The 17,413-nt window shown below is 41.3% G+C and overlaps 1 protein-coding gene across 2 annotated transcripts in view; it reads right to left on the reverse strand.

Annotated features, from left to right (window-relative positions):
• ALDH1A2 (aldehyde dehydrogenase 1 family, member A2) overlaps window positions 1–17,410 on the reverse strand; it is a 56,178-nt gene extending 38,768 nt beyond the window's left edge. The window contains exon 1 of one of the 2 annotated variants that reach the window (XM_010077757.1): window positions 17,194–17,410. In XM_010077757.1, coding sequence (XP_010076059.1) covers window positions 17,194–17,310 — 117 coding nt within the window. In that variant the 5' untranslated portion in view covers window positions 17,311–17,410. The remainder of the gene's footprint in view (window positions 1–17,193) is intronic. The other variant, XM_010077758.1, reaches the window with a different exon arrangement.
• Window positions 17,411–17,413: the final 3 nt, after the last annotated feature.

A 17,413-nucleotide genomic window follows, 5' to 3' on the forward strand; every position in this document is an offset into this window, starting at 1 on the left:
CAAGAGTCCCTGCTCCTTGCTGGCAGGTCACAAATCCGGAGTGATGGGCCACAGACGTTGAGGCCAAGCTCCTCAAACACTCTCTGAGCAGCATCCTGCTTCTCAAAGCCGTCCGCGAGTGAGCCTTTCACGGGGCAGCGCCAATGACTGCATCGCTTTCAAACAATCCGCCTGCATCCATCAGGGCAGGCTGGCTAGTGTACCAAGAGAAATGGTTGTCACGTCACTCGTTCTAGCTACCACAGAGCAATATCAGCCCTGCAGAAGTTACCCAGATTCTGGTTCTGGTAATGAGACGCCTTTCAACTGTGCAGGAACCGTAATTGTTTTAAGAAGAGTAACGACACTGACCTGTGCACTCACTTTAATTCTGGCAGGCAAGCTTCTGTGGACATGGCTGAAGCAAGCTCTTGGGGACATGGCTGTTTTGCAGCCACTAGAGGTCCAATCCCACCCACAGTAAAGTAAAAGGAAAAATCAAAATGGTTTCAGTGAGACCTGAATCAGGCCCCAGCTGATGAAAAAGAAGCAATGGCAACAGGCTCCAGTGGGCTGGCTGTACTGGGAGACAAAGCTGTTTCACTGGGAACTTGACACCTGCTCTAGAGCCTCTGAGGGCCAAACAAGACCAGAACATGTCGATTTTTATTTTCCTTCTTCAGCTGCTGTGTTGTTGTGGCTCCTTCCCTCTCTTACATCACTCCCCCACCACCCCCCAAAAAAAAATTTGAAAAGGAAGACAAGCTCTTTTCTAAAGCTGTGTGTGTTTTGGGTTGTTTGGGTGTTTTTGGTTTTGTTTGGTTTTGGTGTTTGTATTTTTTTGGTTTTTTTTTAAAAACTCATTTTGACCTCTGAGCCAGAAGGATAATGACATGGCTTTGAGACACTACCATAAATGGGGTTTTCCTTCATAAAACCCAATCTTGACATTTCAGTCAAGAAATCTAGAGTCCAAACTTCAGAGTGTACTGAGAGGGTTGGAGAATTTTAAACATTTACAAACATACTACAGCGGGAAGATAAAAAAAAGTAGAATCAGAAAAAAACCCAACAACGAAACACAAGCGAACGAGGCTGCTCTGGCTTCGCTGTCAGCGCAGCGGTACATCACAATCCAGAGGAACTGTGTTTATGCACCCTGTGTCCTGTGCCAAGGGTACATGGCTGGATGAGAAAACTGGAGGGTTCAGTTTCTCTGGATGTAACTTCCAAGGAGCGAGGCCTGAGCCAAGCCTGCTGAAGTCAAAACCAATCCTTGACATCCGTGGACTTTGGCTCAGAAGCCAAGTAGTTAAAACAGGTGAATATGTCAAGGTCTCAGTGACATTTCAGCTGCAGTCAGACAAACTGCAGTCATGGCAGCCAAGCTGGAGGAGGATTCATATGACCCAGCACCTGATGGTGGCATCTGACGCAGAAGCTGGGTCTCTTTCCAGTAGCGATGGGGTGGGAAGAGAGGGAGCAGCACTCCCCGGGGCAGTGCCCGCTGCCTCGCCGTGCTCAGCACCCTCCCTGCGGGGGCCGGGCTCTCCAGTGCCTGTGGCTCTGCCCCGCTCATCCACACATCTTTTTTAGGTGCTTACAGGCAGATACGGGGAGCCCCCGCCGAGGCAGCTTACAGTTAGTATGGGTTTGGCGAGCGGTGCGCTAGGACATGGGTGCTGTGACTGGGAGGAGAAACTGGGGAGCCCAGGGTCTCTGAGCAGCAAATGGAATCGGAGAAAGGGCTTGAAGCCTCCTGTCAGTGTGCTGTGAAAGTGGAATGTGACATGATTTTTTCTCTCCTATGTCCCAAATCCCCCACACCAAATGTTTGACCTGCCTGTCTTCCTGTCTTAATTAGTCTTCTGTCTTTCTGGGAGCTGGGGCTGTTCTTTTGCAAATGGCCGCGCAGCAGACGGGAAACCTGTCATGTTTATTTTCTAAGCTGTAGGGGGCACCCATTTGAAAAAACTCCCAGCTTATCTAAACGTTTTTGTTTGTATGATTTTGAATTAGGAAGTTTGAGTAATTAGTTAAGAAGATTAACTAAGTCTTAACAACATGCAGTAGCATACTTACTTTCCTCCTCCTCCCCCCCAAGTATTTCCTGAACAAAACCCAGGCTGCCAAACTGGGATGATACCCTTTTCTATTTTAGTTTCTCACTGTGCCACATGCTGACATAACCTCTGTTATTTCAATTCAGTCTCATTAAAGGGATTATTTTGTGCCTAGTTGTTCAAGAAAATTAATCTAAAGAGAAGAAACTTCAGGTTGTATTGTCCGTTGAACTATACCCACCACAAACATTTTACTTCTTTTGGCTGCCTTATTAAACCTGTGGGAAGAGACTTTACTTACAGCACATAAAGGCTTCCTCAAAGGAATTTCTATTTTTTTCAGTTAATGAAGAATTTATCTGCTGTTAGTAGCACAATACAAGAGCAATAACACTTTCCCGTAGCTCAGGTAATATTTCATGTATTCCTAAGAAACTGAGCTCCTAAGCTTTACTTATCCTTTCACTTGCTTAGCTCTCTAATTGCTGGAGAAGAACATTTAATGTCTTTTTTAGCATTGCAGTGGAAAACATTGTTTCTGAAGCCAGGAAAACTGAAAAATTAAATACATTCTACATTTCCACTAATAACAAAGAAAAGCCATCACAGACTGTTCTGGGCAAGGATGGTGTACGATCCATGATGTCACTTACTGCAACTTAAAAATGAAATAATGAAAGATTTCTAAAAAATCCATTAAATCAGGAGTGGAGAGGAGGGAGTATTTGTTTACAGAATCAATTACTGGGCTGTCACTAGGCTTTAATGAAGTCGTGGCTATTAAGAACTTGATCCTAGAAACCCTACCACAAGCACTCATTTGAAACGGTGGGAATGAGGAGGGGTTTGTACAAACAAGACTAGTATTAGCCTGTATAGTTTTCCTGTGTTTTGCATCATTTGTGCACTGCAAGTCTTGTGTGTGACATAAAGCAGCGTGGTCTGTTTATTTGTACATGGGAAGCATACTCTGGCATTTAAAAGAATCTAGCAGATCATCCCTTGTAGGTAACTGCCATTTTAATTATCACCAAATAACAAGTTCTTGCTTAGAAATTAGCTATTCTGCATAAATAAATATTCCTCCTAGGATTTCAGACACTATAGGCAACACAGAAAAATACAATGAGCAAATTTATTTTGACTTAAAAGCTCCATCTGAGAAAATTACCGTATAACTACAGATGAGAAATTGCTGGAATGTCAACTTCATTTGCAGTGGCCCCTTATGGCCTGATCACCCCTCCCTGGCACAATAAATCACTGGCAAGATCCTTACCTTAACACGTTTGATCTCAGCTCAGCAAGACTTGGTTTTGATGTGAAGAACTCCAGATCTGATAGGTCAGAGACAAATAGCAGAGCCACTGACCTGCAAAGTGCTAACTCTGTATTAGACCCAAGTGAGCAGCCATAAGCTCCTGGAAAGTTTTCCTTCACTTCTGCTTTGCAGTCTGAATATTTTAAAACATTACTGTTTGCATGTTTTGCTAAATGGTGCCAGTGACATTTCCTTTCATGTCATTCTGCGCATACGGAATCCACAAAAAGTCAAACAAACAAAACAAATAAGCGCACAGTATGAGAAGCATTATCTTGGGTAAACTGTCAGAATTATCTACAATTTAGGGTGACATGAAATAAAAATCAGTATTTATCAGTTTCTTCATTTCATTTACATAAATGGCTTGCACTGGCCCTTTACTACCTAGACTTACTAATATCATAAGGATATTCACTGGTACGCTCATTAAGGTGATTGCAAGTGCCTGTATGTACGTGTCTGTACATACAGAAATTCAAACTCTTAAAAAAAAACAACACACAAACAGCCCAGCTTGTGACATTTGCATTCAAAATCTGAACTTTCACAAGGACCAGTTTTGTGGCCACTCAGATTTGCAGCCTTGGTTTGAAACGATTCCTTATTGCCCTGGTTAAACAGTCACTTATCTCTACGATAGTAAGCAGGAGTGTTAGTCTACCAGAAAATTGGATGTTCTTAATGAGCTTTGGGGGAGAATAGCTTTGCATCATCAGCATTAAGTTAAATCACATTAAGTACCCACTTACAACACAGGGATTACCACTTATGACATCTTTGGTGAAAGCCTTTAAAACAAATTGTTGTGTTTGTTAGAAGAAGCTGTGAGATAACAATTCCCAGAAGCCTGATTTATAAACCCTTTTTGCTCTTCAAGAAGATGCAAAGGAACCCAACACCTCTCATTCAGTGCTGTAATGAATTCTCTCAGGCTGGAAATTCTTTTTCATAAAAAGTCTTGGGCAATACTGATATATTTACTTTAGAATATTCTTCTGGAGAGAAGAAACCTTCAGCTAGATTCCCTTTCCTCAGAGTTCAGTTCAGATTTCTCCTCCAGTTCTTTCTGTTGATAAGCCACTGACTTTACATATACAAAACTGGAACAGGTCATTCACTTTTTATTATTCATAAGGCTGATGGGGGAGAACTGGGCTTAAGCTGTCAAAGTATCCTGTTGTGCTTGGATACCTGACAAATTTACACCCCAAAGTACTCTGTGGTGCTAAGACTAAAATTGGATGTGAAGCATTCTTGCAAGAGCTGATTACAGTCCCAGGCAAAGAAAACACTTCAGGGTATAGCAAAATAATGCCAATATTTAATAAAGTTTAATATTTTTATATGTGACTGGCAAGCTATTCTGTATAGAGATATAGGCCTGCATGAAAAATGAGCTCTTCTATTTACCTTTAAATAGAAGCAGACTAATACCTTTGAGTGTATAAATTAAAAACATGACCCTCACCTTTTGCCAAACATGCAGCATTAAAAAAAATGGACTAAGGCAAAACCAAAACCTAACTATACAGAGATTTCCTTAAATGAGCAAAGTAGATTAAAAGTCTTGTCAATAAAGGCCTTGTTAAAAAAAAAAAAAAGTTCATATATGCAGGTCTGACAATTGTTTTTTTCCCCCCATTTCCTTTAAAATTCATGTTTCTCTTCCCCTTTCTAACCAAATTCCCTTCTTCTCTGCTGGAACCCCTGTAATGACACCAGAATGTGCGCAAACCTCATTAGTCTCCCTGCTGTTTACAAGACAGGATTTATGCTCAGTGTAGTGAACACAGTGACACACGATCACTAAATGGCTGAAACCACCATCAAGACTTTCATCTGAGAAATTTTTCACCCAGACATTGCCAATACTATTGGCATGTAGAGGTATGAAAACCAGTATTAATTACAGCAAACAGACGTCACCCCATGCCCAGCTTTCTCCAAGGAGTTTACCAATAACTTGCCATTTGGGAAGGTTAATTCCACGCAACCTTTGGCAGTTATCTGGTATAAGGTATGTCGCCAATTCAATCCATTAAGTAATAACTAAACTCTCATGGGACTGAGCTGAAGTCAAATGTTGTTATTCCAGGTTCACTGCTTTTAGTCTCCCTGAAGACCATTTAGGCAAACAGCTGGAAGAGCTGGCTGTGAAGGTTCCTAGTTGCAGGGAACTGCTCTACGAAAGCAGGTTAAAGGCTTCTAACCAGGAAATAAGTTATCAAGCATTTGTCCTGTTGCTCCCTCAAGGAGAGAAATGAACTGAGACAGAGAGCAAGAGCATGAACACATTTGTGTTTCAGCTAGAATCCAAACGCTAAAAGCAATGGTCTCGGCTGATGGGAGAAAGAGCTGTGCTGCACCCGCTGCTGGGCACGTTCTGCAGTGGGCTCCTGCTCGTCATCTAAACAGCTCTCCGTGCTGGAGCGCCTTACTAAACCGAAACCTTTGAAAAGCAAATAGAAACAATACCAGAAACAACAACCTGGACTTCCAGTGCTGTCACTGCATCGCACCAACAGAAGTACTCCTCCTGGCAGACAGTACAGAGGGGAGCAACCTGCGAGCTCCAGCCTCATTTGACCTCGTTATGCAGGTTTTCCAGCAAGGAGGGCACTGCCTCCCTGACAACAATCAAGGGAATAACACCAGAGACGACTCCTGATAAAGTGACACAGAACGAGAGCAAATAGCACACAGAAAGGGGTCTTTTCATCTATACTGCACGCACGTGTATGGGTGAGAGCACAGAAAAATGTGCAGTACCATGTAGGATTATAGACATGTATCCATGTGTAAACACTGGCTCTGAAATCACCTGTATTGACATTTCATGGAATAGTATCTACAGGAAAAGAGGTTTTATCTTCTAGTAGTCTGGCTGGTTTAGCAAGAGATCCTGCCTCTGACACTGACCTGCTGTCTGAGTTAGTCATGGTTACACTCCCACAAAGTTAAACTTCCCCATCTGTGAAGGAACCTTGTCACCAGTTTTCCTGTGAGACTGAATCAATTAATGTTTTCTAAAAGGGTGATGCAAGGAGCAGAATATTCACACTTGCAGTTGAGTGATGCTAGCTAAAAATATCTTTAGGAATGTAACAAATGGATTTCAAAATCACTATCAAGTGCTAGACCACGAAGACTAGGTCATCTTCAGCACAGCGAACCCATTTAGCGGTAGTCTCCTATCACAGTTTTGGATGGACAGTGAAAAAGCAGAGCTTGATTCTCACCTCTCAGGAGAACAGCATCCCATAGACACCACAAAAGACCAAAGATGCCATTAAGCAGCTGTGGTACAGAAAGTGTGATAAGGACAAGAGGAGGAAGACCAACAAAAAACCACCAAGCATGAATGGAAAAGGGGGCAAAGGCTTAGCCAGATGTCCTGAAAAACACGTGTGCATGTTTCTCAAGATCCGTGCAGGCCATTCTGGTACAGAACTGCTGCATCCATACATCCCAACTGAAGAAACTGGAGAGAATAAAATAAACCCCCGGATTTGGAAAGGCAGGTGGTAATTTCTTTGTAGTTTCTAACTACTTAAGAATAAACTTAAACTATTTCTGTTACAGCTGAAAAAAACCACACATAAACAAATGCAAAAATGCGTAGCTATGGTATGCTGGTAAGCTTTGAAAGTACCCAGTGGAATCACGACAGTGCTTTTATGCTTGGATGCAAAGAACATTTAAAATAAACTCCAAGTATGTTTCAAACAATCAAATGAAGTGGTTCCTTCAAAAAACATAATCTGTGTCCCCAACTGGCAGATACATAAATGCCTTCTCAAATCAGTTTGACAGTGGAAAGAAGTAGTAAAGCCAGTTTAATTTCTCTTTTAAGGACTTTTTACACTAGCAGAGTGGCAAATGAGAGTGAGGTGCAACACCATGGGAAGTGCCTTAGTGGTTGAGCTGAAAGGCTTTACGGGGTTTTTCAGCTAACTAGATCACAGTTTTCATCCAGGTCATCTTACCGTTGGGAAACAGAAGTGCAAGTGCCTATAAACCAGCATAAGAAACCTGCGTGTGCAAACGGGTGATGTGGACTGCATCAGGGAGAGGAAAAGGACTAGCATTTTGTGAGCATAAGGGGATGAGAATTATCAGAGGCACACCACGATTTCTAGGTACAAGCTATGCAGGGAGGACAAGTCAGGTTGCAGAGAAGGGAGTAGCTCTGCGTGTAAGGAATTCCATGGATATTTATTGAAAAAGAAACATAACTGTCTTGGTGTCAGGACCACCACCACCACGTGGTCGCAACACCGCCTCCCCCCCCCACTCCCCTCCCGGTAAAATGGGGAGGGATAAGAAAAAGTGGAACTTCGTGAGTTGAGATAACGACAGATTTTTTTTTTAATAATACCACACGAGGAAAACCAAAGAAAGGAGAATATAACAATAAGACAAGATATAGAGTACAATGGAAACACTGATACAATGAAAATCTCACCACCACGAGCTTCACAAAAGAGACCCCTCTCCCGGCTAGCTTCCCCTTATATCCCGGGCATGACGTTATCCCAGCTGGACCCAGGACAATAACATAGAATGTAGAACCACAGATGTAGAGGCAGTGTAGATCAGGCAGGGTAATAGCAGGAGTGAAGTACTAACTTCTGGATAAGAGCAACTGAAGTGACATTGAAGTGGAAAAAACAATACGAAGGCAATGAGACTGGTGCAAAGTAACTGCATATCGGTTCAGCGAGAGCTGCACTGAGATAGCGTCTAGGGAACACACAGCTTTCTGTAGCTGAATCTAAACAACATTTGACACAGTCCTGTCAAGAACTAAAAATTGTGTCTGAACCCCCGAGAAAGGGTTACCACATAAATAATTTCAGCTTCATTGCAGGAGAGAAAGCCACGAAGAAGCCCTACTCACTGGGATACTAAACTTCAAGAAACAATTTTATTTTTTTTCTTTTTTTAAGAGGAAGTAACTTAGGAACTCCCTGCTTGAAGCTAGGAAATTAAAATCCATAGAATCAGCATGGAGGCTTAAGAATATGAAAGAGTCAAAGAAGATTTGCATCCCCCAGGCTAAAAATGGGAAGCACGAGCAGGAAAATAAATGGAGTAGCTAAGCAGAAAGATACAAAAAGAAATGTAGGGGGAAAAAAAAAACAAACAAACACCCCAAAAAACCCAAAACAAAGTGCTAACTTTAAAAGGCTGCAAAACACAAAATTAAAAATAAAAATTGCTACTAAACATTCAGAAGAAAAAATACCAAAAAGTAACACAAATAAAACAGCCAAGAAGCCTAAGTTTAATAAATAAGCAAATAAAGGCTGTGGGAGAGTCAGCAGATTCTGAAAACAACCTGGCTATAAAAGGTAGAAAAGGGAGATGGAAGATATTTCCAGAAGCGGCTGCTCATTTGGGGGGAATCTATACTTGGCTATACCAAAGTAGGTGATATTTCTGGACAAAATGTAATGTGTTGTAGGGCCAAGGGAAGAAAAGCAGAGCCACTAGTTTGAACAGTAGAAGATGACACGTGAAATACTTCTCCTGGGGACTCATCTATAGTGAAACTCTTAACACCAGGAATACACTGAAGATCATTTAAAGGCCATGTCCAAGACAAGGGTGTTTCAGTCCCAGTTGTGCTGCAAAGAGTTGAAATAAAGTTCCTGAAAGAAATCTGAAATGCTAATGCATCTCACCTCTTCCAGTTCTCAAAAGCTGAAGCGTCAGAAATTGCACGAAAGCCACTAAGGATATACCAGGCTGGTGGGGATGATGATGATGATGATGATGATGACGTATTAAGTGGTGTTTTTCCCACTGAAGCCTGAGGACACACTGCCACAGCACAGACCTGGAAGGACCTTCCATCTGGAGAGATGGTGTTTCAGATGCAATGGAGACCTGAGGTTCTGACCAGCTCTGGCCACTTGAGGCTAAACTGAAGGCGTGCTGAGCTATTCCCGAGAGGATAAGATTGACTTGTATATGACAGTCATGTAATACCTGTATTTACCTGAAATAGTAAATAGCTCTGCTCTGGAAATAAATCCATTTCACTTCAGAGTGAAGCCTTTACCTATATAAAGACGTGCGTTTGGAATTTCTGTAGGGACTGTTAGGTTCTGAGTCAAAACTGAGGGGTTTTGTGTAACCACTGTGAGATGACCAGAGCGTGCTAAGAGGCCAGTGACTCCCTGGCATCCTCCTCCCATCCACGTTCAGCAAAGAGGCTGCAGCCTGTTCTTCTGTGCAACGCTTCCTACGCCTTTGTGACTTTTCAAATGGATTTTTGTACCTTGCTTATTTTAAATGGGGGCATAGGGGAAACGCACATGGACATCAGCACAGCAGATCCTTGCTGTAACCACAACACCCGCATCCCTTCAGGTTCTGAGTTCAATTCTAGTCTTCATTACCTAGGAATCCCTCCCAGATGAAGGTCTATATACTGTAGTGGTCAGTGTGGTCCCTGTGTTTTAACCTGCAGCTGAGGTCAACTGAGATTGAGTTGACCTTAAACATTTTCATTTGGGTCACAGAATTTGATGTGGATGGTTCTCTGCTCTGAAGTATTTTCCCACTTCAGCCCAACAAAGCTGGAATGTATTATGTTTCAAGTCATAAGGTAAAAATCTAGTTCACTAGGCTCTCTGGGAAAGGAATTGACTTCAAGTGAACAAGAATGAAGTCCTTTTTTTCTTTTGTCAGTTGGAGACTATTTCAGCAATGCTGTTGCAGCAACGCTTTGATGGGGCTTCACGTATCCTACTTTTAGTAACGCAGTGCTCCCATGTTTAAAGCTTACTTACACTGCATAACTTCAAATTCAAGTTTTGCACGCACGTCACAAAGGTAGATTGCTGCTAAATGTAAATAGAAAATTCTGGTCAGCAGAAATATGTTCTTAGACAAATTCTGCAATATGGAGCTTCTGGTTGCATGCACGTCACAGAGGTAGATTGCTGCTAAATGTAAACAGAAAATTCTGGTCAGCAGAAATATGTTTTTAGACAAATTCTGCAATATGGAGCTTCTGTTGTGGAGACAAACCAATTACATGTATGCAGTCGCAACAGGAATTCCTCTGTTCATCTGAGTAAGCACAAAAGTAATAAATGATTGGGCCCTTACAGATAGCACTCGTTTTTTAGACTTCATCTTTCTCCATTATAATACTTAGTATTAAGTCTTTGCATAGCTATTTATGCACGTATTTGTGCTTGAGTAGGGATGCCAGCGCTTGTTTGAGGATTCCTCACTAGAGGACTGCATGGAACTGCAACTCGATGAAGATTTTTTTTAAACCTTTACACATCTGTGCTTACATTATATTTACACAGCTTCCTTATAATGTTGTCTCTGTATAAATGCATTTTCTGTCTCTCATTTCTTTCAGCTGAACTAAAGTTGATGTTCTGGTTACTTGTTTCAGAGAGTTCTACTCTTTAAAAAAACAAACAGATAAGAAGTTGTGTTTTTAGAAGTGGAGAGAATTAAACAATTTGCAAAAAATAAATAGTGAAATGTTACAGTTCGGTCTTGGGAAAAATAGCTGCAAAACTGTAAAAGAAGAAATGCAACTTTATGCAGGATCTGACTAAGAATTTATGATATGGAGCACTGAACTCATCTTTAGTAATTTTTCTCTGTAAACCTGCAAGATTTCTTGGAAGATAGTTAGTCAAATGAGGAGCCGAGATGAATCAGTGGATATAATTTATTTAGACTTTAAAAAGGCTTTTGATGATAAAGTCCTTAGCAAGAGGCTATTAAGGAAAGTTAGTAACCATATGGTGAAAGATAAAGTCCTGCCATGGATTAAAAAGTGGTTAAGAGATAAGATAAAAAGACTGGAAATAAATGGATAATTCTCCCTGGAAAGAGGTTAATAGCAAGATGCCCCTTCATTACTGTGACTAGCAATTGATATCTTGGTTCACCTGCTTTTGCAGATCGTTAATAGTAAGGCACATAGTTTGCAGATAAAAATACTCAGACTAATCAGAGTACTGAAGAAAATACCGCTAAGGCTGAATTTAAAAGGCATTTGGGCAACTCAAGGGTAGATGAAATTTGCCAAAGGCAGTAAAGGCAAAGCAAAGCCTGCTGGAAGGAAGGGTTCACGTTACTTTTAGATGCTGATGCTCCCAATGACTTGCAGTGCCTGTGGACAGCTTACTGCAGACAACTGTTGATGTGAATTGGAAAGAAGGGAAGACAAAAGGATACAGTGGAGATTACAGGCTGAGCAGAGATCATCAAGAATTTTTAGACTGTTGGGATTTTTTAATCAGAAAATGCAGATACATCAGGAGAGAAATTTACTATGGATTGGTGAACTTCTGTGGGAATGGTTTCTGAAGGACAGGATGGAATGGAGAATTGAAGAGGAGGGTTTCTTTGTCAGAATGAAAGTGTGTGTTCAAGACACATTATCCCAACTCAATAGTCCAATAGTTAGGGTCAATGCCCAGACAGCCATAGATCTTGGATCGAACCCTTGCTCTCTCTGACATCATGAGTATTCTTGGAGCAAAGACCTGAATCCTGCTTCTCCTCCATGAGTGTCCTCCCTAGAGTGCTATCAAGTTGATATCTCTTAGGCACCATAAATACTTAGAAGTGAATTATCCAACCAGAGAGAATGTGAGACTCTTTCCAAGGATAGCCAAAGGTGGATAGCATCCAAAATTGGGACCTATCCACCATCAGAAAGCAGGGATCCATATTCAGGTCTCTGCTCTGTTTGCATCAGAGCAGGGGTATGAATTTGGCAGCCCTTCAGCTCGGGCAAGTGCTCTGGTTACTGCTGACTTTCTGGTTTTGGAGCACAGTAATAGGTCACTGCTACAATAGTTACCTTCTCAGGAATACAGTCATTACCTGCAGTAGTTACCTAGCTGCTGCCAGTATTTGTAATGCTCTCAAGTTAACACGGCTCTAGCAGCTGTACTGGAGTAAGCAAAGGCAGGGGACTGGATATGCTCGAGTCTACCGTTGTTTCTTCATCCCTCATGCAAAACCTGGGTAAATTTGGTTTGTGCAGAAGACCTTAAAGGTTTGTGAGGAAAGAAAGAATCCTATGGTCAGGCTCTTAGTTGGAAAAAAGTGCATAAATAGTTTGCATTTGCTATATGGGTTGGTGGATTGTATTACTAACCACAAAGGATGAACACACTGGAAGAGAATTCAAACTGAAGATTTAAACAAGAGTAAATCTAAATACAGTATATACCCTAAAACGTCATATATGATGATACAGAGGGACACATCTAGTGTCAGCATCAGATGCTGAAGTGTTCCACAAAGGCTGTTCTGTTTGTCTACTCTTCATGCAAACATCTCTTCATTTTCTGTGCCCCATCTTTTGTAACTGCCCAGTGCTCACTGAGCTGACCCACAAGGCTAGCTGATTTCTTCAAGTGTCAGTCACTGAATCTGACTTTAAAAGGCATTAAAGGAGTGAGGTCATGCAGGGAAAGACAGGTGGGAAATAGCACATATTCATCACTTACTCTAGTTTTGCCAAAGCTTATCTTCAGTCCAAAATCTGACAAAGATTCTGTACATTATTGTAAATAAAATAGATTTTGCGCCTCCTATCTTAATGTCAGTCTAGAATTTTATCTGGAAAACACATGCTGGAAATTTTTGTGAAAATAATTTATAGTACTCTTCTGCAGCATTCATTTCAGGGCAATGCCAAGAAAGCATGAAAGAAAACACAGAAACTAAGTAACAAAACAGTTCAAACCCAAACGCTTATCATATGAGAATTTGAAATGTGTTTGTTAGTTCTTGTCTGTCCAGCAGCAATTTGCCACCACCTCATACAAACGGCTGTAGACAGTTTTCTCTTGCAGGGCTGGGTAGTTCACCCGGCTGTGTTTAGAGACTGGCCTGATTTTAGCCTATGGGGTAAGAGTAGAGTCACCAAACCCTTTTCCCCAGGGCAGAAAGATGTGGTGGCCGGCCAATTCACAGGCTGTGCCTGCAGAAACATCTCTGGACCTCTTCACTGCCACGGCGCTGTCACTTCACCCCTTTAGAGCAGCGCTTTATAAAAGTCTCTCAGAACCACCATTCTTCAACTTTTCCTTAGGCTAAAGCTCTTCAGCTCTTTCTCAGACTTAAATTGGTTGGCAAGCAAGAGACAAAACTGAAAACATCCAGCTGGGTTAGTGTCCCCAGCGTGATGCAAACTGAGAAGAACATTCGTTCGCTCAGTTACAGGATGTAATGACAAAGCGAGGACAGGACGGAACCCTGGGGTCCTCACTTGATACCAACCTTGTAAAGTCAACGTGACCGCCATGAAAACACTCTGTAAAGCAGATTTGGTTATACCATGACAAAGGAAGGATAGGCACGTCCTGCAGAAACACCTTTAGCCCCTCAAACAGGGACAGCAGGAGGAGAGCGCCGCAAAGGGCTGATTCCCACGTCTGCTATCAGACACCAGGGAGACAGGCAAGCCTCAGGAGGGAGAACGGAGATTCGTAAGAGCGTGAAAGGGGGAGGCAGCAATACAATACTGAGCTGAGAACCCTCTGATCACCCTCAGAAGCTCTCAGATTCTCAGAGCCATCAACCCAGGGCTGCGCTTCCCGTACAAAACCTGCTAATAATGTGTCCTCACGGGATGTCATGCTGCAGCTCATCTCACACACTTGATAGGTCTGGAGCAGCCTGTTCTGGGACACTTTCTGGCATAACGTTGACATTTGCAGAAGTATGACTTGTTGCCAAGGGAAGGGCTGGGTCCCCTTCCTACCTTCGTGCTCCCTTACTCACAGAGCCCAGCACTGGCCACACGCTCCTGGCGAGTCTGAGAAGGGCTCGGCCGTGCCGCGGGGCTGCAGAGGAGCCTCATTCCCTGCAACACTGGAAGATCCCTGTTCTGCAGATGCAATCCCTCCCCACATGCTCATGTTAAGAAGCAGAGAATTAGAGAGTCACCACAATGAAAAGAGAGATAATCTTGCATGTAGCAGTTTTAGCACTTGCCAGCCACACAGAAAAACTTAACCCTGTGTGCTTGGACACTCATCTTCATGGCTCATTCACCAATTCTTATCACACACATCTCAAACTTTCTTTTTCACAGAGACCATGCCAAGGGACGAAAAAGCTGGGAAAAATATATCTAACGGCTGGTTTTTTAAAGACACATATGCTGACTCCCAATATTCAAGTTACAATAGATCCTGCTGCACATCGTACACAAAAACATGATGTCATTTTCATCACTAAATAATTTTTTTTCCAGCCAATGAAACACTACATTCCTTGTGTGTGCTACACCAGCTGTACGGATGGGAAGGACTTAACACACAGTTTTCTGCTCACTTCAGTAAACCTACCAGAGGAATAGTTCACAAGTTTCAATAGTTCTACTAAATAATAGGATACATGGAAATTGCCTGGACAGGATTTTTGTTATCTATGTTCTTGGAAGGAGCTTTCATAGTAATTCCAAGGATAATGTAGTGTTTTAAAGAGAATGAATAATAAATTTACTTTTTTTTTTCTAGCACATATTACAAATCTTTAACAAATCTCATTTAGGGATTCCTGTAATTTTAACATGTTCTATCCTAACAAAACCGTCTCTGTTTCCCAATGCAGGATTCCAGAAATGGAATTTAATTAGGAAAACATATTTTTAAATTACTTCACTTGGTTTAAATGTTCACAGGCACCTCTCTTTTTCATAAAGGATTAACTCCCAAATGGTTAAGATTTTACATTCAGAGACAGCTGTAATAGAGTTCAAGAATTCTGTGTCCTGGTTGTGTATTTAAAATTCTCAGCTAACAAGCAGGAGAGAGGCTGCTAGGAATGCTTACAGATGTCTGATTTTACAAGGTTTGGGGTTGTTGTGGGGTTTTTTGCCAAAGTGCTTTAGTTTAATGTTATTTATTGTTTATGGAAGTTGTTTGTCATTTAAGACATGAAGTGACCACTCCCCCAAAAGAAAGAATCAAGTTACAATCCATTATTTCAGTTTTGATTGTTTTTCTTTGTAATAGGTGGGAAAGTGGATCCCGGATAAAAGTGCTGCCCAAGACAAGACTCCGAGCTGAAGACTCTAATTATCTATAAATCACTTGTATTTCCTGCAGAGAAAGAGAAAAGGGAGGGAAGAGAGAGACAGACAGAAAAACAGAGAGAGAGGATATGCCAAGTAAAATATTTAATACCTGTCCTAAACCAAATTTCTCTCAAAAGCAACCAGGAGTTACCTGATATCTCAAAACCAAGCTTAGAGGAAACATGTTGTTGTTGGTTTTGGCTTAATGTTGAAATAGAATAACTTTCTTTTACTTGATCCATTAGTATAAAATGTGTAACATCTTACATATTTATGAGATGATGGCACTATATAAGCTGGATAGTAATCTTTAATAATTCAGAATATGTTCTCACAGACAAGATACAATTTTTAGATTTTTAGAACCACTTCTCTAGTTGCAGAACAGAGAAAAGTGAGTGCCCTTATGCAAACTGCCTGTGATACTACTCTCAAGTATTATCCACCCAACACTGAAGTGTATTGTACACTGAAACCAGCAATAAACAAAATTCATGCCAAATACTATGTGCACAGTATGATTGCTCCCAAAGTGTAACACCACACATCAAATAACTACATTCCTTTTTAATGTAAACTATTTCAAATAAAATATATGCAAGAAACCATGCACATCTTTTAATTTGTATTTTGCATTAAAATGTAATGAAATCTAAAATAGTTTCCTTTCCTCTGAAACATTCTTCTAGAACATGGAAATGCTGTAACAAATTAGAGGACAAATTAGTTTTGGCATCCACTTAAAAAAAAAGAGAAAAGACGAAAAGCGTTTAAAGTGATTATATGGAAGAAAAAATTATACTGCATCAGCCAAAATGAGTTTCCTATCAGCTTTAAAGCTCCTGAAGTTGTATTTCCAGTAGATAAAAATGTTATCACCTTTTTCCAGGGCTGATGTGCTTATTTTCCTACTAAGTCACTCAGTAATTAGAAACAAAGTCTGACACACTGTAATCTGTTTATACATTTGAAACTTCTCCAGAATGAAAACACTCTTGAGCTAAAGATACTAAAGATGCAAAGATTCCAAATATATTTAAAACAAATTGAAAAATTCAAAATGCATTTACAAACTACTGACTGTTCTTTAAACCCATTTTAATAGGCGCAAACAATTTAGTCCCATAATACACAACAGAAAACCAGCAGATTTTTCTATGTTGACTCAGTGGGCTTGTTCTTAACCCTCTCTTTATGAAAATCAGTCCTAAAGGTTAGTAGGAAAAAATATGCCCTCTCACAATATTGTTCAAGGACGTATCACAGAAGTTAGTAGAGAGACCTGTTCCAGCGCTGTAACAACCTGGTGATATTAGGAGTCCTCCAGGAATTGTAAGAGAGTCCCTTTGGCACACAAGGTAATTCAAGAAAGAAAACATTTTTATTTTCTGATAGAGAGATACAGGTATGTATAGTAACTTCCTCTGAAGTACATCCAAAGCCACTGAAATGTTTTCCAGAACTACTGATTTTGCACTGAAAATCAACCCCATCAGCTCTGTAGAAAATTCTATGTTTAAAGAGAAGTGGCAAAGCCAGTCTCAGCAGATCTCATTACCCTGTGGTGTTCCAGATGATCACAGGACTAAAGATCTGTTTCCTTTATTACATTTTCAAGGCATCTTTAGTAGTTTTTCATCTCTACAGTCGAGTAGGGCAGAATGAAACTGATTTTAAGCAAAATCCCTCCTTTGGAGGGAGAGCCGTGAGTTTCCCTGCCGGAACGAACGAACACAACTTACCTTGGTGTATTTGATTTCAAGGTTGAGAGTGGGAGAAGGCAGCAGATGCAGAGATGCCATCAGAGCTGCAGGATCTGCCTTCACCTCCCCTGGCATCTCAATTTTACTGGAAGTCATAGTCTCGGGGAGGGGGGGGGAGGGAGTTTACAGTGCCACCGAGACCCCGCTCTGACCTGGTGTCGTGTTGTGTTTTGGGTTGTTCCCCCCCCCTCCAAAGACC

Source organism: Pterocles gutturalis, unplaced genomic scaffold (assembly GCF_000699245.1).
Source record: "Pterocles gutturalis isolate BGI_N339 unplaced genomic scaffold, ASM69924v1 scaffold10413, whole genome shotgun sequence".
NCBI lineage: Eukaryota > Metazoa > Chordata > Aves > Pterocliformes > Pteroclidae > Pterocles > Pterocles gutturalis.